The 27,535-nt window shown below is 33.5% G+C and overlaps 2 protein-coding genes across 3 annotated transcripts in view; one reads left to right on the top strand and one right to left on the bottom strand.

The window, feature by feature from the left end:
* Positions 1 to 3,528: 3,528 nt before the first annotated feature.
* LOC101887746 (uncharacterized) overlaps positions 3,529 to 27,535 on the bottom strand; it is a 47,373-nt gene continuing 23,366 nt past the window's right edge. The window contains exons 2-6 of the mRNA XM_020037370.2: positions 6,230 to 6,481; positions 5,450 to 6,168; positions 4,918 to 5,387; positions 4,105 to 4,193; positions 3,529 to 4,024 (exon numbers count right to left, since the gene is read on the bottom strand). Coding sequence (XP_019892929.1) covers positions 3,899 to 4,024; positions 4,105 to 4,193; positions 4,918 to 5,387; positions 5,450 to 6,168; positions 6,230 to 6,481 — 1,656 coding nt within the window. The 3' untranslated portion in view covers positions 3,529 to 3,898. The remainder of the gene's footprint in view (positions 4,025 to 4,104; positions 4,194 to 4,917; positions 5,388 to 5,449; positions 6,169 to 6,229; positions 6,482 to 27,535) is intronic.
* On the top strand, positions 12,147 to 23,647 carry LOC101897234 (inactive pancreatic lipase-related protein 1). 2 transcript variants are annotated; one of them, XM_005185200.4, is made up of 7 exons: positions 12,147 to 12,300; positions 17,814 to 17,913; positions 19,426 to 19,580; positions 19,677 to 19,931; positions 20,019 to 20,237; positions 20,406 to 20,559; positions 23,014 to 23,647. In XM_005185200.4, exons 1-7 carry the CDS (start codon positions 12,249 to 12,251, stop codon positions 23,093 to 23,095), a joined length of 1,017 nt encoding a protein of 338 aa, XP_005185257.1. In that variant the 5' UTR covers positions 12,147 to 12,248; the 3' UTR covers positions 23,096 to 23,647. The 2 variants fall into 2 exon arrangements, with proteins under 2 accessions (XP_005185257.1, XP_005185256.1); XM_005185199.4 differs by having other exon boundaries at positions 12,148 to 12,300; positions 20,403 to 20,559.

The raw sequence follows: 27,535 nt of genomic DNA, 5'->3' as shown, positions 1-27,535 counted from the left end.
TTTCGGTTCATTTTTAATTTCATTCTGCTTCATTACTGTTTATTGCGCACAAATTACTTCGTTCTGACAAATCAGCTGATTGCTTGATACTTTCTGCAGGGATTCCGTCTATTTTACTGTTGATAGTTTTTTGTCAAAAGAGAATAAAACCTACCTTACTCTCTCAGAAAGGAGTAGTTGGAAAAGTAACCAGACACACCTAATAATTCAAGAGAGAACTGTCAACATATTTCTGTAATTTCTTATTTCAATCACTTGCAACTCTTTTTTTTTTGCCTGTATCCGGTAGTTTTTATTTTGAAATTCTATTCCTAATTCCTAATTGTTATGTTTTTTTAAGAACAAAGTTCATTTTCTTTTTTGTGTTCATTTAATGTCAGTCAAATTGTTTTGTATTGACAAATCAGCAACAAGGATTCAAACTGTTTACTTTTCATAGTTTTCTGACAAAGGAGAATAAACCCACATGACTCTCTCAGAAAGTAGTTGCTAGAAAATTCTTGCAGGAAAAGTAGCCAGACAGACCTATACTTACTTGCTTCTCAAAATTAATAAAATTAACATTAAAATTGACAATATTTTGTAACTAAATAACATGGCTGTTTTTCTTTATTTTCTCTTTTATCATATTACCTTTTTATACATGTTTTTATGTATAACATTTGTTGCTCTTGTTTTCTTGTAAGTATTTTGCATATTTCCCATAATTGTGTCTCTTTTCTTGTTATTTTTTTTAGAAAAAACATTGCTTTTCATTTCTGGTTATAACGTAATTTGAGAAATGTTTTACGAACTTGATGAACGTTTTGGTTTTTTTTTTTCATAATTATGGGTAAATGTTTCTCATTTTGGAGTTACTAAATATATGTTGTTTTCTATAATTTAATTTGTTGTTGTTTTTCAAACCCGATTAAATATGAAATCTACTTTAGAATATCATTTATTTAATAAATAATTTGTTAGTTTGTTTTTTTTAATTCTAAATAAAAAATATATTTTTGCCAATAACAACACAATTGAAACATGTTTTGTTTTGTTTTGCTTGGTTAAAAAACGATTTTAGGGACATTTCTTTTTTGGTTTGTTTAAAAACGTCTTTTGTATTCTATAATAATTATATATGTGATTTGTTTTATTATATAAATAATTAACATTATTCAAATTCTAAAAGTTCTCTAAACTTCAGTTTTTCTGTTTTAGCAAATTTTTTTTAACTGGGTTAATTTTTTGTGATTTTATTTTATTAAAGTAGTATTAATTTTTTTAATATTAAACAACCTTTTCTTAATGGAACATTATTACAGAAATCTGAATTGTTTTGTGAACAAAATGAATACAAAATGAAATGACAAGAGGGGGATTTTAATAAAAAAAATAAATAAATAATTGAACATAAGTACTTTTTGTCCTGAACTCTCTTCTACAAGAGTTGTGCAAAAAGTCTTTGTTTCTTTTATTTTTTTCTCAACCTAGGAAAATTAAACCATTTGGCACTCCTTTATGTGTGTGAGTGTGTTTTTGAAAGTGTATGTCTGTGCATATTTGTTGAGTTGATGATGTGTTATTGTGAAAACTTGGCTTTATAACAGTTTTTCTTTTAGAACATTTTTTTATTATGTAAACAAAACTCATGAAATAAAACAAGTTTTTTATTGTTTTTATTTTCCTGTCAATTGCAAAAAAGTGTCAAAACCATTGTTTATTTATAGGAGCCTTAAAATTGGGGCATTTAAGGGAAACAAATATATAACTTAAATCATTATTGGATCCATTGCTGGTTTTGGGTTGGGGTTTTTAGGAGAGATTCATAGTAATTAGCATGGTAGAATTAAGAAGATCAAGACATGCAATCATATCTTTAAAATGTTTACAAAATTATTCATTGGACAATAGTTATGTCTGGTTACCTTAAAATTTGTAACTATTGTCGTCTGTTAAGCCGAAAGTTCTGCAAAAGAGAGCAGTAGGGGAGAGAGATTTTGACAGTTCTTGCAGTGAGAGTTTGCAAATTCTTGCTGGACAAATTTCTTCTTGCAATCGCTTGCAACTCTTCTTCTTCTCATTCATAGACATTTAATCAGATGTTTTCAATTATTTGTTTATTTCTTTTTGTGCTTTCAATTTGGAATTAGCAAGACTAATTGTTTTTGGAGAACAACTTTACAAAATGTGAAAAACGTAAATATTAACCCTTTCAGTGTTTTTGTCAAATATATTTGACATTTAAAAGTACTCTCTTTCTTTGCCATTTTTTGTTTTTCTTACGAACCGTTAGTTTTGATATTTTTTAATAACAGACACGTTCGCTATTTAAAAATATTGCAGTTATATTCTATTAGTTTCGTTTTCGAATTTCTGAGCACATTTTAGTAAATTAGTACGGAATTTCAAATTTTTATCTCGACAAAAATTTTCATTGACACTGAAAGGGTTAATATGTAATAAGAAAATGAATGCATATTTCCAACATTTTTTGACAAATGCCATTCAAAGGATTCCGGGGAACACATCAAATCTATTTTTCTTTTATTGCTCATATTTTTATTTTCGTTCAAATTTAATTTTTATTTATGAAACTTTTAAAATTAGTGGTGCTTCCTTTCTTTTAATTCTTTAAATGTGGGACGAATTGGTTTGTTTTGACAAATCAGCAGAATAGTTGCAAGCTACTGTTTATTTTTCGAATTTTCCTTGGAAAAGAGAATAAAACTACCTTCCTCTCTCAGAAAGATGTTGCTGTAAATTTTCCTGCAGGAAAAGTAACCAGACACACCTATTATATTCATGATAAATTATTTACTTTCAGAAATACCCGTGTATAACGTTTAAATAATTCTTCGGTTTTGACAGCAAGAGAAGACCATAGTCCAAATTCGCCTTCTGGGCGACCCTATAAGTAGGCTTTGGTATTATCAAAAAAATCAATACAATACTGAATTAAAAATTCTTAAGCTAAAGTAAGCTAGGGATCTTTCCTAAAAATCCTTAACCAAAAACAAATTGTAAGGTGTAATAACGGTCTAAAATAAATACTTGGATAAACAGGGTGCTTCATCTATTATAAAAAACACTGTGACAAAAGTGCTGCCAAAAGAAAAAGCGTTCCTCCGGTGAATTATTTAAATGATAACTGATAAAGAACACTAGAATAGATAAATAGAAACAAATCTATTGGCTAAAGCTTATAAAATGTGTAAGGAAGAGAAACGGAAACGGAATTAACATAAAAATAGCATGATTAAATTCAAATTCATTAAAACTAAATTTGAAAAATGTTTAGTGAATTTTGGCATTAAGAGAAATTTCTAAATGGAGAATAATGATATTGTTGTTAAGAAAATGGTTGTATTTCATGAAACAGAAAAAAAAATGAAAATTGATTCATTTAAAATATTACTGAATAAAAGTCGTTGTTATCAATAGCTTATATAATAATATGACATAGGTTAGTATTTTTTTTTTATAAAATTTTTTGAGAAATAAATGGGGATTTTGGTTAAAACATATTTCTAGTTAATGATAAAATACGTCTTTCTCATATTACTTTCAAGTTATGGGGATTTTTCAGGATGTTTGATTTTGTGTTGGTATTTCCTTCATATTTCCATTTTTAATACCATATTTTGTATTAAAACTGGAGATAAAATGAATTACTCTTTAACATGCCAGATTTTTTCTTTCAAAATCATTTTTTTTTTAAATAATCCCACATGTTGAACATAAAACCCCATCATATATGCTTGTTTGTTAGTTCTCCTGTATTTACACACCATATTCCCTTTTAATATCACGTATAAGGTTTCCTCTTTTTTCTTTGCAAAGCATATTCATTACTACATTTATCTTTGTCGTGTTTTTCTTTTTGGTTTTTCTCTAATTGCTTTACTTAATCTTAGCTCTATTTTTTGCAATTGCCATCGTGTGCTAACAGCAGTTCCTTGGCTTCTTTTTTACTTTTCTTCTTCTCCTCTTTGGCCATAAGTTTTGCCAAGCGTTCTTCCTCCTTGGCCAGGCGTTTTTCTTCCTGCAATTGAAACGAAAAATCAAGCGATTATCCAAAGACATTTTAAGCGCTTTGAGAACAAGAAAAGAAAAAATAATTACCTTTCTTGCTTCTTTGTCTGCTTTCAATTTAAGTTTTTCCTCCTTTCTACGTTCGACCGATTCATTTTTCTTATTGTCTGACTTTTCTTCTGCAATGGAGATTTAAGAGATAAAATGTGCAGTTAATCCGTAATCCGATTAGAAAAGGTTATTTTGAAACTATAAAGTAATGAAGAGAGGGGAAGCAAAAAATGAGGGTGGCAAACTTTTGAGTGCCTCTCGAAATGTAGATAACGAGATGATTGTAGAAAATTAATACCAAATGGCCAAAATATGGGCCATGTTAAACACTTTGAGGATAAAATCCTTTTAATAGACTCAAGAATGGGAAATAGTTCAAAGAAACATACCTTCAAAAATCGAGCATGAAATTCTTCTTATAAATATGATCTGAATTTGGACTACAGGCAAGTTATTCGTCAATAACGTAAAATCCAATAATAAAGAAAATTATATTAAAACAAAACAGATCTTCAGATTTAATTTGTTGTGCAATGTTTACACAGATTGTCATTACAAAATCAAATCCGACAATCAATTTGAATATTCCACCATATATCTTAAGTATAATTTTCATATACTACCTAAATATTGTCCTCTAAAAGAATTTTATTCCAAAACTCCATAGTTTCCCCGTTTCTCCATTCACTGTTATTTATTGTGGATAATTTTTTCCCTTTTCGAATAAAATAAAAATAAAACCCGGCTACTCTTTTGCGTTTTGTTTTGGATAAAAATCTACAAACGAACAAAAATTAAAACACGAACACACACACCAAACCGAATAAACACGAAAACAAAAATTCCACTTACTGTGATTATTGTTGTTGTTGCTGCAGAACAATGGAAAACTTTTACTCGTGGAAAATCCAGATGTTGTCGTGGCCGTCGTTGTCGCCGCCCCTGTCGTTGAATTTGATGACTGGCTATGACGACCGGATGTAGAAGCGGAGGAAGATTTCGTTAGCGAAATATTATTTGTGGAGGCAGCCGTTTTGTTGTTGTGGCTAATTTTAGCCGAATTATTGTTCTTTGTGCTATCCAAGCTCGAGTAGGCGGAGGAAGTTTTCTTGTCTTTGCCAGCTGAAACGCTGTGAGCTGACTTCGATAGCTGATGTTTGCTTGCCAAAGGGCTAATTTTGCCATTAGCACCGGCTTTCAAGGGTGGTGGAGCCAAAGTATTGTGGGAAGCACTAATGTGAATGTTCATGGGTCTTTTGGGTGGCGATGGAGGTTCCTTGCTGCTGGCATTGTCGTGCGTGGTTTTTGTGTAGGAAGCATAACTGGAATTTGGAAAACAAACATGAAGGAATACAACTTGGAATTATCGGGACCATAAACCTACCGAAATCTTGGATTACTTATGTGGACCGGTGATGGATGTGGCACCTTGGCTGGACTGCGGAATTCCTTGATGGGCGGTAGGCGATTTTGCAGTTCCACCAATTTTCCCTTGGTGTGTCTCCTCCCCGGATAGGTGTGTGTCGAGGGTGCCACATATTGATTGCAGGAAGTGCTGCCGCTACTGCTGCTACACGAACCACTGGAAGATGAATTGCTTAACGATTTTAGAGGTTTCCTAGGTATGGCTCCAGAGCAACCACTAGGACAGCCGCTGTGATGCGAGTGCACATGCAAATCCTTGGGTGACAGTGAACCTCCGGATGTACCCGAACCCGATGTGGAAGTTGGCGAGTGGGGTGATATGATTGGTGTGGGCGGTGCCAAATGGTTGTTCAACACCATCGATGTTTGATTATACGAGCAAGTTGTCGGCGATATAGGCGAGGCTGGTGAACACAAATCACTTGAAATGGAAGACGTTTTCGAGAATACAGAAGCTGCCGACGACGAACCGGTCGAACTCATCGAATACAGGCTATCCGATTGGGAGACACGACCATTTGGGCTACGGGGAAAGCGTGAGGGATGCAAATGGAAACTGTGATGACCGCTGTGGGCATCATTCATGGAATACGAACTGGCCGAGGGGGCTACACCGTCGGCGGACACACCGACGGAAGCCCAGCTTTTGCCACCCATGGAATAGCTGCTGGCTGATTCCTAAACAAAAAACCATTTTTCCATTATAAACTGTTATTTATTGAATGTAGTCTAATACTACCTGAATACGCCATGTTCCACTGGATGATGTCAGCCGATTGACACGGGCCCGACAAATAACACAGCGCAGCGGCAACAAACGTTGTGCCACCGCACTCTGAATGGTCTTGACGAAACATCGCCGACATACGACACGATGACCACAAGGTGATGTCTGCATGGTCGCCCGGGCATTGATGCAAATAACACATTCATCTTCCTGGGATGTAGGTGGATCTGGTTCGCTTTCCTCTAGTTTGCTAAGTAGTTTATCCTGAAAAGAGTAACGAAATAATTTTTTTAATTTATTTTATACAATGTTTATAACAGAGATGTTAAGATTAACAGTAAATGCTACATTTATTACATTTAAGCCATTAACATTGCTGCATCCCTAAAAGTATGCTTTGGATTAAGATGTTTTCTCTAGTGTGTCGATATGAAGATGAGATAACTTGATATTCTTCGTTTTTGCAAAGGCGACAGGTTTAATTTATATAAATAACAATTTATATAAAAACAAAGTTTATATAATAATAATAATAATAATAATAATAATAATAATAATAATAATAATAATAATAATAATAATAATAATAATAATAATAATAATAATAATAATAATAATAATAATAATAATAATAATAATAATAATAATAATAATAATAATAATAATAATAATAATAATAATAAACTTCCATATTGGAATGAATTGATTGAAACTTTTTGGATAAAAAATCAAAACAAATTAAATGTCTCTTCATCCGAAACTACCATTAATTTACAGTCATTTTTTAATCAACTCGGCATTGTCAGAATTATCTTTGCTGATTCTTTTGTTTGCTGTTTCGACTTATATTTACTTATTTTCGAAGTTTAAATCAATTTTAACCCAATAGTCTTTTGATCACGTATTTCAAATTTCATTACTTTTACTCCTTCGGACATTCTGGTCAAGGTCATTTAAATGCACACCCCCTTCTATTTTAATTTCAATGCTCAAAATATTTGATCTCTGCTTCAAAGTCCAAAGAAGATAAGCAACGGCGATAAACAAAAGAGATTTTGTAAAAAAAAAAACAACATAGCGGTTTTATGCTATAACTTCGTCGTTCAATGCGATTTGTTTTTAGTTTTATGCTCTGTGTTGTCGTTGTTGTTGTTATTTGAGGCTTAACGAATTGTTTTAATTCCATCAAAGCCGGTTGATTCAATTCAATGTCAAGGTATTATTACCGTTGTGTTTCTTTTGTTGTTTTTGTTCGATTTCAAAGTGGTTTGCAACCGATGATTAGTGGTTAGGCTGAATGTGATTGGCAGGTTGGCGCCCAACAGCTTACTTTGATTAATTATTACGAGACAGATAATTTGTTTTAATTTTAGTGGCATTTCTCTATTGGAAAACAACAACAACAATGGGTTACAGTGGGAGCTTAATTAGGGAATCTTGGGGCCACCGCCTCTTAAGAAATTTATTCGACACTGTGGAACTGCGAAGAGAGAGAGAGAGAGAGAGGCAGAATTTGAAAGTAAGACATTTATGGTAAAATAAATATGTTTTCAATACTAAATGGGTTCCACTGTATTGCGCACCGCCGTGCGTAGCATAGTAGTAACATAATATTATTAATTAATTTTAATCCATTATTCAATTTTCGCATTGAAAGTGAAAAATGATATAGGATATTGGTTGGTCGTTGAAAACCATTGTTCACCGGTCTTGAGTTAAAAATGTATTGGACAACTCAACCTTGGAGAACTTCTCAGTAAAAAGACAATTCCAGATGACTTCATCTACGATTTCCCATTAATTTCGGGTCATTGGCAGTGGAAACAATGTCTGTGCATTATGTTCCTCATAAAAAGCTAACCGGACACTGGAAGTTTCGTTGTTTTTGTTTTTTTTTTTTTTTGCTTCTCCACTTAGGGTAACAACCTTTTGGCTCACACTTGAACTTACTTCATTGTCTGAACCGCACCGAGTGTTTTGTGTGTGCGAAAAATAAAATTCTTAAACAAGTTTTGCCATTTAACACTTTTTATTGCATTTGAGGGGATTTGCTTCGTTAAAATAGTTTTATTGAACTATTTTCTATTTGGAGCTCATTAATCATATTAAATTGTGATTTTGAAATATGTTATTAAAATTGAAATTTTATTTTGTTTTCAATTGCGTTGCCGCCATCGACTCTATTGATGTGCTAACAGCAAAGACCTTAGTCTGAAGTGTGTGGTTACATTGGAATGACCTTTGTCTCATCAAACCGCCACAATAAATATTTATTTGCGGCTTGAAGTTGGTGCGAATATCTTGGGTAAACATGACTAGACAATAGTTGTGGCACTTTTCAAATTGAGGTGGAGCTACAACTGTCAGTTTTTTATTCTCATCTAGACAACAAAGGTTTAGGCAATAAAATTTGACTTAGAAAATTTTGGAATTTGGTATTGTAATATTTTCATAATTTCAAATTCGTTATATTTTTGTGCTAAAATTAGAAATATATAAAATCTGATTTTGAAATCACAGCAGTCGCAAATAATAATTATAATTGATATTTAACAAAACAAGTAAAATAGTATCAGACGGTAGTAAAAATATTTGGATGGGCGCTTTCTTTGAGCGTTTTGTTTTTCAAAATTGTGAACCCTATGTGGGGGAGGTAGCAGAAGAAATGGTCCGATCTCTACAATATTTATAACAAATATTGTGTTGATGAAAATATTGAGATGTGCCGAATCTGAATGGAATCGGAGGTTAATTCCCTATTCTAAAAGCTCCATAGATATTCAAAATTTTGAGCCTTTGTGGGAGAGGTACCAGAAGGAGTGGACCGATATATTCCATCTTCCCACCAGACCTTGGGTTAATAAAAATATTGGGATGTGTGAAATTTGAAGACAATCGGACACTTACATTACATTTTATAAGAGTTGTAATTTTTGAAAATTTTGACCTTTTGTGGGGAGGTACTTGATGGACCTAGCACTGACGGAAATATTAAGATCTGCAAAGTTGGAGCAAAAAGGGGATTATCGTTTCTCTTTCTGTGCAGTAAATTATTTTCTTTGAAAATGTGGACAATTTCTGGGGGAGGTACCAGAAGGAGTGGACTGATATTGCCCATCTCTGAACTCGATCTAAGTTTGATAATAATGTTACAATGTACCAAGTTTGGACCAAATCGGATACTCCCTGTAAGAGTTATCGTGCGCACCATGGATTAGGTCCAAAGAGACCTAGGGTCTAAAACCGTTATTTCGACTAGGCTCGTTTTGACCGTATCAAATGATACATACCCTTCTCTAGCCATATGGCTGAGGGTATAAAAATAAGTTAGGTTCCATTGGGAAGTAAAAGTTTAATTTTTGAAACTCAAAAAAGCATGGGGAGATACCAAAAGGTAGAGGGATGTTTTACTGCTTCAGAACATAAAATAGTATTCCTATAGAGAATTGAACTGAATTTTCAATGTCATAAATTGGAAAGTATAAGTGAAATCGATACAAAATAAATTTAAATGCTAGGTTTCCTCACATGCTTCATAAGGACGTTTGAGGTTTTTTGCGGTCTCAAAATGCATATTTTTTATTTAAAACGTTTGCAATCATTTGTTCATGGATTTTTCAAAAATTCGAACATAGTTGGAAAAGTATAGACCAAACTTAGAAAAATGCAAAATTAACCAGTCCAATAATATCGGGATATGCAAAAAACGTGGACTTCTGACTGATTTAATGGAAATATCCAATAAATTTTAGAAAGAAAAAGCCCCTATTAACATCTTAATATTTAAAATTCCCTCTAGCACAATACCTCCAAATTTAAACATTTAAGAAGTGTTATCCTCCTTTCCAGCTAAATACAATAATGCTTCAAAGTTCGCCCCTTTTTTCGGAGAAGTCAAATTTTGGATAAATTGAGAGCTAAACCGTGATAATTAATTTCCAATTTCCTTTAAAAATGTCTATCAAATCTCTAAATCAAGACTACTGTCATATACGAGCCATTCAGAAAAACGGCCAAGACAGGTCACCATTGAACTTTGCTCTCTAGTTTTGTTTTTTCGAAGTTATTTTTTTAAACAGGTTTTTTCTTTAACTCTTCCATGGGGGTTTCTCTCAGTCAGAATATCGAAAAGCTTCTAAAAAATTCCCACAATTTGAATTAGTCATCTTTGAATTCTTAGATTTGTTCTTAAGATTTTGTTTTAGAGAACTAATCGATTTTCATTCAATTGTTTCACAAATCATTGTGACTAGGAAATAACGGCCAGATTCTTATCTTAATTTAAAGTAAATTTCCTAACTATGTTTCCAAAAATGTTCTAGATTAAAACTAGAACAAAAACAAAAAAAACCGATACGGAAATATTCGCTGGCAAAAAACAATGCTATGCCAAGTTTTCGAAAGAAAAAAAAATCCTAATTAAAAAAAAAATATGTAGTTAGTATAGCTGACAATTTTCTAAGGAGAGCAATAAAATTTACACATCCATTTAACTATGACAAACACGTATAAATTCGTTGTTGTTGTTGTTGTTCTTGTTGTACGCTGCGAACCGATACGGAACTACGTGAGCTTAATAAAAGAAAATATCATAGTATTTGTTAATTTTATTCCCCACTTGTCTGATGGACGACAGGCTAAATGGTTTATGGTTTAACATTTTTTTTTGTTTCAAAATATTTTCAAAAGCGACAGAAGCACGCGACACCCGGATTGTAGGAAATTTTGCCATGTATGTAGGAAATTTACATATTGACTAGCAATTATTGTTGACAGCAACAATGGTGAATACGAAATAGCAATGCGAAGATAAAGAATTTAATAAATATGAGGGAAGGCTCTTTAACGGCTGATGGGTGGGAGTTCTGTTTTTTTGTGGTCTTCAATAATTAAAAAATAACAGCTATTGATTTACAATGTTGTGCTAATTTTTTTCCAGAGGAGTGTTGGTGCCCGCTTCTTTACAAATAGCTCTTCTTGTATATTTTATTTTATCTCCCGCTTGATTGAGCAGAACAATTTGGTAAACACCCTCTTATTGTTGGTAATTAAACAATTAACATTTTTGTTCTTGCTGCAAGAAGTGTATGTGTGTGTGTGTGTTATTGGCCACCATCTATTTACCATCGACCGATCCATCTAATGGACTTTGTCCGTCCATTCATGTATGTTTTGTCCGTTACGCATAATTTGCTATTGCCTGAGAATTGATGTTCGTGTCTTAAGTCTTTTGTTTTCTGTTTGTTCGACATCACCATTTAGCGGGCCCAAGTTAACAGAGTTAGTAGCGTTCACTTTTTTCCACCATCTAAATGAATTCTTTGAACTAGCTTTTCCTTACAACCAAAAACACACAAAAAAATCTTCTGTTATTCTCCAAATTATTCTCCTCTTCCTATGTTAATATTCTATATTTTGTTAAGAAGACACATGTCTTCTATGTTGTTTTCTTTGTTGCACACCAGCAACAATTTTTTTTTGTTTTTGTATTGTGGTTGTTTATTTTATAGTATTATTTATTGTTGTTGTTGCTGTATTGTTAAGTCAACAACGTGGTGCTGGCATGTTTGCTGGGGTTGGCGCTCTTGGCTCGCTGGCTGACTGGCTGACTGTCTGGTTGTCTAGCTTGGCTCTGCTATATTTTGATTATTTGTTTTGTTTTGTCATTTCGCAAGTTTTTATAGCAATCAGTTTGATTTGAAACGCGTATTGAATTGGTTGTTGAGAATTTTTGTTATTCTTTTGAGTTCGGACAAGAATTTATGTGTATTTTTTGAAAAAAATTTACGAAAATATTTTGCTAACAAATAAGTTACAATTTTAATAAGTGGTTAAATAAAACATTCCCAAAAAAGATAACAATTTGTTAAGAAAATAAAATAAATCAATAAGTGTATAAACAAATATAATAGCTTATATATAAAATAAAAATTGTGAAATATGAAAAGTCAGTGATACAATTATTTGAAAATATTGAAAAGTAGTTTGGTTTCTTAAGTAGAATAAAACTTAAAAATAAAATTAAGCAACAATGCCTATACCCGCCACATCAGCTTTGTGCAGCATCTTCACGTTACTAATTGGTAAATAAAAGGATTTATCTCATATTTTGACATATGGCTAAGGGGCGTAATATTGTGAAAAACAGGGCATGACACAAGTGAAATCTATCTTTAATAAAGTATGATTTTCGTCCTTCTTGAAGTATAAACGTATTCAAAATTAAATCAGCCAGTGATTAAAATGTAACCTCATTTTGGGAGACTTCCATGATATCTGTGGTATTTCTGCGAAAAATATTTCTTTAACACAAATTAAATTGGAAATTAAAAAACAATATATAAAAGTCGATTTTCGTAACCTTATCTGTTATGGGACAAATAGAATTGGCGCCAATCACACAATAATGAAAGAAAAAGGATTAATCCCCTAACTTCAATTTCCATGAGCGGTACATGAAAAATGTTTTTTTTTTATAAATCTACATTTAACCCGTAAGGAAAAGTCCAAAGTCGGTCGGAGCCGACTATATGATACCCTACACCACTATGTATATTAAGTAGAGCTTCCGTAACAAAAGAATTTATTTGAAGTAAATCATACCACCTACCAACATTTGCCTTAAGAGGAGTTATAATTTGGTTTCAGAGGGAACTAAATTTGACGGAGATATTTTTATCTTTTTTACCAAATAACATTGCTATATTAAAAAATATATCGGAGCCATATCCCACCAAATGGAAATGTACGTCCCGAAATTCACTCCATTTGGGCTGATATTAGGCATTATTTGCACAATTAACCTGAAATCGGATTAGGGATATATATGGGAGCTACAACCAAATCTGAGCCGACTTCGATAAAATTAGGGAAAGGTATTTCCGAGCTCTATAAGATATCTGGTATCAAAATCATTCTTGTCGAATGCATATTACGAATGTGAGGGATTTAAAACCCAAAATCGGATGAAACATATATATGGAAGCTAAAGCTATATCTGAACCGACTTTCAATAAATTTGATGTAATTGCTTCTAGACTGAATTCGGTCTGATGCGCCAAAATTCAGGTCCTTTTCACTGTTATTGGCCATTTGGTCCACAATTAACTCCAAACCGGTGGAATATATTAATGGGAGCGATATCTAAATTTGAACTGATTCTCACCAATTTCAGTAGGGTTCGTCGTTGGGCCAAACAAATATTATTTGGAAAATTTCATCTCAATCGATCTCTTCTTCCAGGAGAGGTGAAGGTCTTCTTCCAGAAGAGCAGTAGCCCTTCTCCCAGAAAAGCAGTAGCTCTTCTTTCGGAGAGCAGTAGCTCTTCTCCCAAGAGAGCAGTTGACAGTTGTTCGGAGGGCGGTGAGGGGATTTGAGTCACCTTGTTGACTTTCTTCTCACAGCGAAGCTGAAGGTCATTTCCCAAAAGAGAAGAAGGTCTTCTCCCAGCAGAGCTGAAGGTTTTCTCCCAATAGAGTAGTACCTATTCTCCCAGAAAAGCAGAAGCTCTTCTTCCAAAAGAGCAGTAGCTCTTTTCCCAGAAGAGCAGTTGGCCTCTGTTTGGAGGGCTCAATACCAATTGCTGTGTGTATATTTTACACAATAAGATCCAACTACAGACTTGCATTTTTCTTATTTTCATCGAATATCAAATAACAGCAACCAATGACTTATTTTTAAAAAGTTTTGTTTGCTTAATTAAGTTTAGGTTTGTTGTCATGTCTGCAAACCGGTTTTCAATCCTATTCAAGTTAAATTTTAAATTTTGGTATCACCCTATCTGGTCTACTCATAGTTGACAGTCCCACAACAAGGGTTTTTTTTTTAATTTTCGCCAAATACATATAATACTTAAACTCGGAATTCTAACCGTTCAACATTCGTAATAAAACGTCTAAAGACCCTAAATCCCATATAACACACTAAGTACTTATAAGGGTCATATAATGCGAAAACTCCCCTTTCCTCTGCACAAAGATAGTAACCATCAAGCCAAATTTCAAAATCGCAAACATTAAAATAATAATTTTCATATATCTATTCTATATGATTTCTTAATTTTATCTATTGTAGAGTGTAAATAAGTATTTAAAAATTGGCATAAAATAATCTTGGTTGGCGCCCAATAAGCATTAAATTATATGTGACAACCAAAATTTCTCTTTTGTAGTGTCTTATTCCATTAGTTATTTCAACGTGAATCTAGATCGCTTTTCTCTCATGACACTATTTATTCTATAAATTCCATACCTTACCTCGTTACCTTTGCATTGACAAAAGAAATTCAAAACATTGACATTCTTAACCTGATAAAAAGTCTGATCTCTGTAGATCAGTGACACAATGCCATTCTCTCTGTATTGAACTCTAAAGTTTTAGGCCTTGCTATTCGAAATGTATTGTATTTTCAATTCAAATCAACATTTTTTTTGCCATGAACTTCTAAATGTTGTTGATATCACAACATTGATCTTCTTTTGATTGTAGAACTAATAAATTAGTAATCAAATAAACGATCATCTGATCCGATACTCTCACATTCATATTGAAATTCGCCACTGGCATTTATGACGTTGCGATGTCATGCAAATCAGTAGCCGGGCCAATAGTTTTCATATTTTGCCCGGCTATTATGGCATTTTTTTGCGCCATTCTGATTATGGCCAGTCATGACCATAAAAGTGTTAATTTAATACACATTAACCGGCAAATGAATAAATACAACATTAAAAAAATATATTTCCGCATTTTTAGTCCATTATTTAGTAGTGTGAACGAAGTGAGCGATGGATGGACGGACGGACGGACAGAAGGCGAAGGCGCAAAAGAAAAAAAAACACACACAAAACTCCATGAGACATATTAAAAATGTTTCCTTTTTTTACAAAAAATAAAGATGATTTTTTTCTTCTCAGCGTGGTGTCTTAACAAGCCCATTAACAATGAATGTGAGAAAAAAAGCAGATACACAGACAGACATAAAATATATTTGAAATGACAAAAAAAACTGCTTAAATTTGCCATGGATTATGGTAATGGTCAAAGTGTGACGTAGTTATTATTACACGGTGCTACAAATGTGAACGATTTTAGCGAACCATGAGATACGGTTGTATTTTATTATAGCACCTAAACATAAAATAGGGACAAGTGCTAAACATATTTTTAAGTGTCTGAGTTGGAAGTTTTATTTTTTAAGCGGCAGTTGAAAATAAGGAGATAATGTGTGTGGGTTTTCTTTAGTTTAAGGCTGTGTATAACTGTTACAGCAATTTTAACAGATGACAATCGAAGGTCTTAAGAAGACACATATATAAGGTGTTACAATACATTTTTATAATCAGACGAAATGTCAAAATGTGTTTATGTTATATTTACCGTTTGTTTCTCAGTCGGTTCGCCGACAGAATTATACCCCCAGCCTTAAGTTATGATTATTCACACTGTTGACCCTTTTTTTTTTGGGGGGGGGGGGGTGTTTTCGAAGCAGTTGGTCAATATTGTCCAATTCATATGAGACCTTAGTCTGAAATAAATATTACAACGTGCCATATTTGAACTATATCGTCTACTTCCTATACTTTATATGGTATATGTGCAAATTTTTGGAAAATGTGGAAATATGCGTGAGGTACCAGATATAGTGGACCGAAATATTCCACTTCATCTAATACAGACAACATTTAAAAGAAATCCAACATTTATGTCCAATTTTATACGAGATCATAAATTCCGTCAAATTACATATTCATATCAGATTTCTGGTTAAGAGAAATATTTAGATATAGCAAGTTGTATAGAATCGCCGACTTGTTCTGGAAGTTATGACAGATATAAGTATTGGAAATTTTGACCCTTTGTGGGTGAGGTACCAGAAGGTGTTGGCAGATATCTATCATCTTCACAACAGATTTTGCGTAAGCTTAAATGTTTGGATGTGTGAAATTTGAAGAGAGTTGGATGCTTATTTCGCTTTCTTTGTGCTTTTTAAAATTTTAAACCCTATGTAAGGGAGGTAGCAAAAGAAATGGTCCGATCCCTCCCATGCCAAGTCTAAATGGAATCGAATGTTAATTTCATGTTTTATGAGCTTCATGGATATTCAAAATGTTGACTCTTTGTGGTGGACATACCAGGAAGAGTGGACCGATATATCCCATCTTCACCGCAGATCTTGTGTTAAGAGAAATAATGGTATGTGTGAAATATGAAGAGAACCGTATGTTTATTTCGGATTTTATAATCGTTTTGGTTATTCAAAACTTTAGCCCTTTGTGGGGGAGGTATCAGAATAAATGGCTCGATCTCTACTATCTTTATAATAGATCGTGTGTATATGGAAATATTGAGATTTGCCAAGTCTGAATGGAATCGGAAGTTAATTTCGCGTTTTATGAGCTTCATGTATTTTCAAAATTTTGACTCTTTGTGGGGGAGATATCAGAAAGAGTGGACTGTTTTTGCCCATCTCCGAACTCGAATTAAAGTTGACAATGATATTACGATGTAGCAAGTTTGGACTAAATCGGATAATCCCTTCGAGTGCTATATCGCCTCCAAATGTCCTGAAACGGATTTTGTCCAGAGAGACCTAGGGTATACCACTGTTATTTCGATGAGGCACGTTTTTGCCGTATCAAATGATATATACCCTCTTTAGCCATATTGTTGAGGTTATAATAAATATTTGATGAACTCTCCCAGTTGATGAGCTGAGGTTAATGACGTACTTATTGGCTGCATGTTCTATTGGTTTGAAAAATCGTGCAAAAACATTTGGATCAGTGAAAATTCAAAACTTTTTTGATTGTAGACAAACAATCACAAACTGGAATCTCCTCTTCATTACCGACTCCTTTTATCCCAAAGATTTCCAAAAGCCTAGATCTTGAAAAATTATATCTTTTTCATTCACATAATTTAACAATAGGTAAAATATCTATTAGCTGTAGCCCAGTGTCATTGTCAAGGTCAGTTATTTTCACAAAAGATTTTCAAGACAAAACAAATCACTCGAAAATATGAATGAATGAATGAATCGTGTGGCACATCGACAGCAAATTTGCATGAATTTGACATTTGAATAAATGCAGCCACCCAACCTTAGGGTTTAACATTGACTATTGCAACGAATTTGGCGATAAAAACAAAACAGATAATTACCCCCATTGGGCAAAGCCTTTATTTCTGTGTGGTAATCGATTAACTTAACAATTTCTAAACAAACAAAAAAAAAAAAAAAAAAAAAATAAAAAAAAACAAGAAAAAATACTCAACAAAAGAAATATGAAAATCACGTTTTTACAATGTGTGAATAAATCTATTATTAATGTTGTTGTTGTTAAAATACCAATGGTTATTGTGTGCTTCCACATCCAACAGCAAAACCTAATGAGTCATTTTTAGAATGTTTTGATAGGTTTTTTTTCTTAAGTTTTAGTTTATTGACCATTTCTGCAAACCGGTTTTGAATTCTTTTCAAGTTCAGGGTGTTTTGAAATCCGAAAGCCACTTATCCCACTCAATTATGCCATTATTTAATTAAGTCTTTAATATTGTGTAAACAATTTTCATGGTTTTTTTGTTGTCATTCCAGCTGGTTCACCAATATTTTATAGTCCCACACCGAGGGGATTTTGTTCGAATTGCTGCCAGATAAAGGAGCGAGATGATGTCAAATTTATGCTGTACACAAGGTAAGAGGAAGTGAGGTAAAATAAAAAATTGTGGAGTAAATAAGATGAGGTAGATAGGGTCGAATATATTCTATATGGAATTATTTTCAATGGCAAATAACGAAGAAGTAGAAAAGAGAGATCTAAAAATTCGTTTTTCTAACTTATATATGGCGAATGGGCTTGGGCGCCACTTTACTTTTATACCCTCCATCATAGTATGGAGGGTATATTTAGTTTGTCATTCCGTTTGTAACAACTCGAAGTTTAAATTTTAGATCTTACAAAGTATATATATTTTTGATCAGAATAAAATTATATGTCAACGTTGTTCCGTCTGACTGCCTGTCCGTCTGTGGAAATCACTCTAGCTTCCGAACGAAATGAAGTAGGTTGATAAAAATTTACTCAAATGTGTATTATGTCTGCAGGACTTTTAGTATTGAAAATGGGCCATTTAGATCCACGTTTTGGTATAGCCCCCATATAACGGTACCTCAAGATATTCGGTATTTTGCTGACTATAGCGACATTATTAACCAGAATTTTTTCATATTTGGCATTTGAAGTTGGTAATGGATACTACAGCCTAAGACAGGAAATTGTATGTGCAGGTCTACGTCTTCGTATAGCACCCATATAACGGTACCTCCCGATATTCGTTATTTTGATGAATTTAGCGACATTATTCTCCGGAATTGCTTCATATTTGGTATTTGAAGTTCGTAATAAATACTACAACCTATGATAGAAACATGTCTGTACAGGTCCACGTCTTCGTATAGCCCCCATATAACCGTACCTCCCGATATTCGGCATTTTGATGATTTTAGAAACATTCTTCACCGGAATTGTTTCAAATTTGGTATTTGAAGTTCATAATGGATAATATAGAAAATGACAGAAAATTATTTGTGCAGGTCCTCGTTTTGGTACAGCTCTCATATAATAGTACCTCCCTTTCCTCACTGGTTTAACTTAAATATAGCGAATGGGATTGGGCGCCACTTTACTTTTGTTTAGCTTAAAAATGTTTGGCCTGGGAATAAATATTAAATTTAAGTTGGTCTCTGATGACTTAGTGGACACACCCTAGCTTACAATTCTCAGAGCCAGTAATCGATAGGAAATTTAGACAGAATCTAGAAAATTGGGAACCTTCTTATGTGGGCGATTTATTAAAAGCCTTGATCAATTTCCTGTAGCTATTATACGTGAGACGCATATTGCCAAAATATCTATATCCTAATGCAGCAAAACCTCAACTCCCTTGTAGGAATCCTATTTAGGACCTAAATACAGAATATATTCTTACATATTTTCCCTTCCAGAAAACAGTTTTTGTCACTTTTTTCATTTTTCTCTGCCACTCTATTCTTTAATTTACTCTGTTTGCAAAAATTCCTCAAGGCATTTGAAACTAAAAAATGAACGCATCAGAACATACAATTTTTCATGAACTCCAATCAGTTATTCATTAATCTTTGTCATTTCCGCTTTCTGTTTTTCTCCTCTTCTTTTTCGTTCGTTAAGGAAAAATCCATTTAAGGCACAAAATCTGTATCTGAGCGATGATAAACGTTTGCGCAAAAGCAATTTTAATTTCAATCATCCTTTGGTCATTTACTTGCATGGCTTCTCCGAGTCGGCCACAAGCGAAAGGCAGAGCAGTCAGGAGATTAAAGATGGTAAGAGACAACACTTTTTCCCTTTGTGGAAAACTAAACAAGTTATGGCAATTTGTTTTTCATTTATTTGGATGTATGTGTATTTTTGGTTAATAGCTTTTCTGAAAAACGGCACATACAATGTCATACTCATCGATTGGAGTCCCTTGACGGCCGTGCCTTGGTACACAAATTCCGTGGACAATTTACCCATTGCCGCCCGCTACATGGCCCGCTTTATAAGGTTTCTGGTGCAAAAAGGTTTCCCCGTAAAGGACATCCATTTGATTGGTTTCAGTTTGGGTGCCGAGGTGGCGGGATTTATTGGCCAACAGCTGCAGGAATGGTCCATATTATTGCCACGCATAACGGGTAAGTGCATCAACGCCTGAATTTAATTAGAAGCCTTTGTAATGAAGTTATCTGTCCACCCCACACCCCACCATCCCATTTAATTAGGTCTTGATCCTGCCCTGCCTTTGTTCGAGGATGGCAGTCCAAATCGTCGTCTGGGACCCAACGATGCCCTATTCGTTGATATCATACACACGGACGGTGGCATTTTAGGCAATCCTGAGGCTATGGGTCATGTTGATTTCTACCCAAATGGTGGCCATGCTCTACAGCCGGGCTGTGCACGCCAGGAAATTGCCAATAATCGCTGGTTGGGCATTTTGAGTGAGTATCTTTCCAGCATGGCGATGTCGTGCATATTTTCCCAAAACAGAGAATAAAAAAATAATATATTTTTGTCGTCTTGTATATGTTTTTGGTTTTGTTTACTGTTTCTTTGCATGTTGTCGTTGTTGTTGTTGTTGTCGCTGGCATTGCTGGTGTTTGCAGTAGGTTGTAGCCATCAACGTGCCTGGGAATATTTTATTGAATCTGTCCATTACCCAATGGCATTTCCAGCCAACAGATGTGAGCCTTCGAAATTGTTTGGCACTTGTCGTGATGGTGGCAACGGCAAGGCGTTTATGGGCATGGGAGCTGATAAGAGGTATGTTTGTTGTTGTTGTGTTTGTATGTTTGTTTGTTGTTATTCTGTGAGAGATGATTATAATAAAGTGGATGGGTAAAAGAAAATATATTGAGTGTGCAGGAATTTGTTTTTTCATATTAAATTTAATTAATTGTAAATGAGTTTCAAATTGTTTACATCAATGGAAAAGGGGTTTTTTAAATTTAATGATAAAATTATTTTGGAAGCGAAAAATAAAAAAAGGATTTTTTAATATTTTTAAGGACTTATTTGAGGGAAAGAGACAAAAGTTTTTTAGCAGATGACAATTGTTATTATTTTAAGATCGGATCCTTTGAAATCATAATTATTTTATAAAACAACTCCTAGTAGTCTTTAAAAAAACATTTTTCTTAAGAAAATTCTACAGAGCTCTTCTATTTAAAGCCGTGAGGTACCTTTTGGCCAAATCATATTCCTATTTTAGAAACATTTTTTTAATTTTATTTTCAGTTTCTGATTCCTACAATTAATTAATATTACCGGAAACACCCTGTAACTGAAAAAAGATATATTTAAAATAAAAAATCTAAATCAAAAAATCGGGCCGAACTTTTAAAACCCTCCACTTTTGGGTAGAGAAACCTTTTTTATTTAAAAATATCTGAATTCAAACATATTTCACATTAAACTATATATACCAGTAAGACCGACGGTATGCATATTGCTGTTAAACTTTTCAAAAAACCATAAAGTGGATGAGGCCGTTGTATGGGGAAGCGGGAACCTCCCTAGGTATTATTATACTTCGAGGATTGCCACCTTCCAAATCTTCTTAGAACAATTTCGTGGGTAAATGTGACTAGGATTATCAAAATACCGAGTATCGGTGGGTATCTTTAAATGTGCGATATAGGAAAACGTGGACCTAAATTTTCAATGTTCTACTGCCGGAGCTAGAACCCATTATGAATCACAAATACCAGTTTTTAGACAAATCCGTGAAAAACTGTGCCAAATATCATCAAAAAACCGAATATCGGGAGGTATTAATATGTGGGGGCTATACGAAAACGTAGACCTACACATACTATGTTCCGTCACCGGAAGCCATTACGAACTACAAATATAAATTTTTAGTCAAATCCGTGGAAAAAATGGGGTAAAAATCATCAAAATTCCGAATATCGGGAGGTACCGTTATATGAGGGCTATATCAAAACGTGGACCTGTATATACTATGTTCCGCCACTGGAGCAAGAACTTCTTACGGAATACAAATATCAATTTTTAGACAAACTGGTGGAAAAATATACTATGTTCCGCCACTGGAACTAGAAGCCATTATGACCTACAAATACCAATTTTTAAACAAGCCCGTAAAACATGTGTTTCGAAAATCATCAAAAAACCGAATATCGGGCGGTACCGTTATGTGGCGGCTATTGCAAAACGTGGGCCGATATATTTCATTTTCAATACCAACTATCGTAGACACAATACAAATTGTTGTGCCAAATTTTAAAGCTCTACGTCAAATAATGTGGGCTGTATCTTGAACAGTCAGGCAGACGGACATCTTTTAATCGACTTAGAATTTTATGCTGATCATGAGTGATGTTACAAACCTTTCAAGGTGGAGGGCAGAAAAAGTACTCAGTATCTTTTTCTGAGAGATTTTTTTATCTCACCTACAAAAATTGCCAAAAGTTATCAAAAAAAAAAAAAATTACAAAATATTTTAAAGAATATTTTATACACTGATGGTCGCTGTAAAAAATATTGTTTAAAAAATTCAAGTTTCTTCAAACAATGGTCGTTAAAAAATTTTTCTTTAAAAAATCCACATTTCTTCAACTGATGGTCCTTGAAAACATATTCTTTAAAAAAATCCACGCTTCTTCAATTGATGGTCCTTGAAAAAATGTATGCGTCACACTTTTAAATTGTTGAGAATATCAAATCAAAACAACAGTTTTTATTGCGAAAAAATAATAAATTGTTGATACAATACTATGCTGAAGGTTCACTATTTGAAAATTAATGAAAGTATTTAAATTATTGTCTGAAAATAGTAAATATCAGATTTTCAGTTCATACTGAGCAAATTCACTGCAATGAGAATTTATAAACTCTCTGTAAGGCAAACATCAAATATGCTCTCTTCTCTCGCTCTCAATTATTGGACTTTTGGGTTAGAGAGCAGCATTTCTTTTATAATTTGTACAAATTTTGTTGTTTCAAAATGGTCAGTTGTACAAATTATTAGATTATCTAACACACTTATACTTCGATTTTTTCAAAATTTTGAGTATCTTTTTTCAAAACTATTCACGTTTTCTATTAATGATATTTTGTACGGGCAATTTACATTCCCATAATAAAGACCAGCACGTCTTTAAAATGAACCGTTATAATCTTTTTTATCCACATTCTTTCTAGCTCATAAACCACGAGTATTCTTTAACCTTTTTCTCTTCTTCCACTCCTCAGATTACGTGGCAAATTTTTCTTGGATACCAAAGGAGAATCGCCCTATGGTCGCAGTAATCCACTGGGCTCCATCGGCCTATAGACGAGCATCAGCTGCATTGACATTGCTGCCATTGCAATGGGAATTACAGCAACAGCAACAACTTCAGCAGCTGCAACAACAACACAATTTGGTAATACAACAAAATGATACATTGTTAGATGTTGTTGCACCTACCAAAACGCCAACATCATCGACGACAACGACGCGAGCACCCCCAACAGCTACAGCGAGGGGCAGAACGAGACGAGCCGCCGCGTTATGGGTTGGAAATAAAGTGCCAAATGTCAGTGGCAGTAAAACTAATCTAGAAACGTGACAACATTTGTGCGAATAATAAAATGGAACAGAAGAAGATGAAGAAGACAAACAAACAAAACAACAAAGCACTGCTGAAGTTAACCTCCATTCAAACACATACACACAACTCTTCACACATATCCCCACTTCACTTTCATTTATGCATTCCTAGTAGTCCTGAATTTTTAAAATTTACATTTTTTATTTTCACATTCAAATCTCAACGAAACCAAAAAAACAACAACCAATGTGAGCTTAAAGTGCTAAAAGGGATAACTTTATTGTATGTTTATTAAAAATGAAGTAATATTTTGTTGTCTTGTTTTCCTCCTTTTTCATTTAAAACATATGAACATAATTCTTTGGAAAAAGTGGACTTATCCCATTTGGTTCTTTAACCGCATTGCATACATTTAAATCTCATTCCTAGAAATGCAAATTTCACATCAACGCTTCAGAGTATTTGTTTAAGTTTGTAGGTTAACAAAAAACACCAAGAAGAAAAAAAATTATTTATTGTATGTATGTTATTAAGTTTTATGTATGTATGTATGTATTTAGTAAGTGTGTATCATCTAGTTATGCATCTGATAGGAATTTCATTTCAAATGCATTTTTCCACTGTCCAATGGTATTTGTAAAATACAAGGACAATTGCAATAGCTTTATGTATCGACGAGTAGAGAAATAAAATTAATTTAAGTAATGAACATAAAAATGATTTGAAGAAGGAAGAAAGTAAAATAAATAAATAAAAAATTGAATTTATGTAAAAAGTATTTGTTTTGTTTACAAATCATTGACAAGAATCCTAATGTTTTTAATAAAAGCCTTTTAATGTGGAGTTGATGTCACTACCCTCTTAATAAAAATAAGTACCGTTATAACATTTATGTGATGTTTACAACCAAATGGTTAATGACTTGAAACGACATCTTTTATGACATAAATACTTAAAAAGGGTCATTTGTTTAATTACAAAAAATATGTTTATTTGCAATTAAGAGTCTTAATGCTTTGGGCAGGTTTGGAGGTAATTTTTTTTATCAATATAAACAAGTTAAATAGTATCAGTTGGTTTTGTCGACATATGGATACCCCCAGCCTTGAGTTATGAATATTCTAACTGTTGACCCTTTATGGGGGAGGTTTCGAAGCAGTTGGCCAATATTGTCTAATTCGTATCTGATCTAAGTCCGATATAAATATTACAATGTGCCATATTAGGATTTCCCCATCCTTTATATGAGATATATGCAAATTTTTCAAAAATGTGGAAATATGCGTGAGGTACCAGATATAGCCGACCGAAATATTCCACTTCTTCAAATAGAAATGTGCATAATTTAAAGGAAATCGAACAGTTATATCCAATTTTATACGAAATCATAAATTCCGATAAATTTCTTATTCATATCAGATTTCTGGCTAAGAGAAATATTTAGATATAGCAAGTCGTAAAGAATCGCCTACTTGTTTCGCAAGTTATTTATTATATAAGTATTGGAAATTGTAACTCTTTGTGTGTGAAGTACCAGAAGGAGTTGGCATATATTTATCATCCTCACAACAGATTTTGCGCTAGAAAAATGTTTGGATGTGTGAAATTTGAAGAGAGTTGGATAATCATTTCAAAAAATTGTTTTTTTTTTTCAAAAATTTTAACCCTTTGTAGGGGAAGTGCCAGAAGGAGTGCGCCGATATATCCCATTTTCACAGCAGACCTTGTGTTAGAAAAAACTATGGCAGAAGTGAAATTTGAAGAGAGTTGGATGCTAATTCCACGTTTTAATCCATTTGGTTATTCAAAATTTTGACTCTTTGTGGGGGAGGTACCAGAAGAAGTGGTCCGGTCTTTTTAGCAGAGCTTGTGTTGATGAAAATATTGAGATGCACCAAATCTGAATGGAATCGGATGTTAATTTCGCGTTTTTATGACCTTAATGGACATTCAGAATTTTGACCCTTTGAGGGTGAGGTACCAGAATGGGGTTCGCAGATATATATCAACTTCACAACAGATCTTGTGTTAGCAAAAATGTTTGTATGTGCGAAATTTGAAGAGACTTGGATGCTTTGTCCGCTTTCTTTGAGCGTTTTGTTTTTTAAAATTATGAACCCTGTGTGTGGAAGGTACCAGAAGAAGTTGTCCGATCTTTACCATCTTTATAACAGACCTTGTGTTGATGGAAATGTTAAGATGCACCAATGTTGAATGGAATCGGATGTTAATTTCGCGTTTTATGATCTTCATGAATATTCAAAATTTGACGCTTTGTGGGGGAGGTACCAGAAGGAGAAGACGGATATATTCCATCTTCACACCAGAGCTTGGGTTAATAAACATATTGTGATGTGTGTAATTTAAGACAATCGGACTCTTACATCACATTTCATAAGAGCTATAATTTTTTTTCAAAATATTGACTTTTTGTGGGGGCGGTACTTGATGGAGTGGACCAATATTGTCCATTTCCTCACCTGATGTAGCACTGATGCAAATATCAGGATTTACAAAGTTGGAACAATCTCGGATTATAATTTTTCTTTCAGTGCAGTAAAGTATTTTTTTTTTTTTTTGAAAATGTCGACCTTTTGTGGGGAGATATCAGAAGGAGGGCACCGATATTGTCCATCCTCGAACTGGATCTAAGTTTGATAATAATATTATGATGTATCAAGTTTGGACAAAATCTCCCTTCGAGAGTTATCGTACCCATCAGCCAGAGAGACAGACAGATGAACAGACATCGCTAGATCGGCTCCAAATGTCCTGAAACGGATTTGGTCCAAAGAGAACTAGGGTCTAAAACCATTATTTCGATGAGGCACGTTTTGACCGTATCAAATGATATACGGCCATAAGGCTAAGGGAATAAAAATTAAATAAATAAATATTTATTATGAAATGACATTATGAAAAAAATCCCTTAAGAAAATTAATTATTAATTACAAATTTGTGGTATGAATAAATTATTTTCTTATTAAGTTTTAATTAAATTAAGTTTTCCATTAAATTTAATCAGCATTAATGGAAAACTCCCTAACATAGGCAATGGTTTTTTATCACACGATTTGCACCTGCAACAAAATATCATGGAATACATTATTTTAATGCATTTACAAAAAAATCATATTTATAATAATTGATTGTTTACTAACCGCTAGCTATAATTAGTAATGAAAGCAAACAACAATAACACTAACAAGTGAATAATACACACATTAACAACACTACTTGCCACGTTACAGTAGTTGTTTTTTTTTTTTTTTTTTCAAAATATTATTCCTTAATTAATTCTGTTGTATTCATACGTGTGTGTGTTAAAAAATATGAAATCTTCCTTTTGACATTTGCCCGAGCATGTGTGTGTGTGTGTGCGAATGAGTGTGCATGCGTGTGTGAAATGTCTATTTAAAAAAGTATATCAATTATAATTTGTCGCATTCATTTATATGTTAATGCATTTATAACCACACATTCATACATATTTTATCCATTTACTCGCCCGGGTTTCGCACTCACACACACACATTCACACTTCTTTGTGTGTTGGGTACACAACACGAGTAAATGGAGAAAACAAAAAAAAAACACGGAATATGATCCGGAATGTTTTGCCTGTCAATACTTGTTAAAAAAAATTAGCAATGCATGTCAAAGGAATATGAGAAGGTAACAGAGACAACAACAACAGCTGGGAATGAGAAAAAGAAAGACCAAAACAGAGTGTGATATTGAGTGTGAGCGAGTGAGTGTGTATGTGTGTGTGGCATCAAGCCATTTAAAATGCCTACGTGTGTGTGTGAGTCTGACATTTGAAAAGTCAGCCATTGTAAATGATATGACACTTAAGTGTGTAAATAGTAGGAACATGTTTCTTATGTGCACGTACATATACGCGTGTTTATGTATTTGTTTGTATGTGTTTGACAAATCGTATAAATATGAATAGAAAACAAGTTTAACTTTCTCTTGTTTGTGAAAACAAAGTAGGGTGTTCATGCCAGTGTCTGTGTGTGTGTGAGTGAGAAGATGTACCATAACTGAGATGGGGTAGTGCATGTGACAGGGGATAAAGTGAAAATGATTGATTGATTTATGTCTTGTATGCATATGAGCGGGGTTTTAAATGTATCCAGTTTTGTTTTTGCCATTTTTATTTTGCTCGCCACGACAA

Source organism: Musca domestica, unplaced genomic scaffold (assembly GCF_030504385.1).
Source record: "Musca domestica strain aabys unplaced genomic scaffold, Musca_domestica.polishedcontigs.V.1.1 25, whole genome shotgun sequence".
Taxonomy (NCBI): Eukaryota; Metazoa; Arthropoda; class Insecta; order Diptera; family Muscidae; genus Musca; species Musca domestica.
The sequence above is the reverse complement of the archived record's forward strand: the minus strand, read 5'-3'. Positions and strand labels throughout refer to the sequence as shown.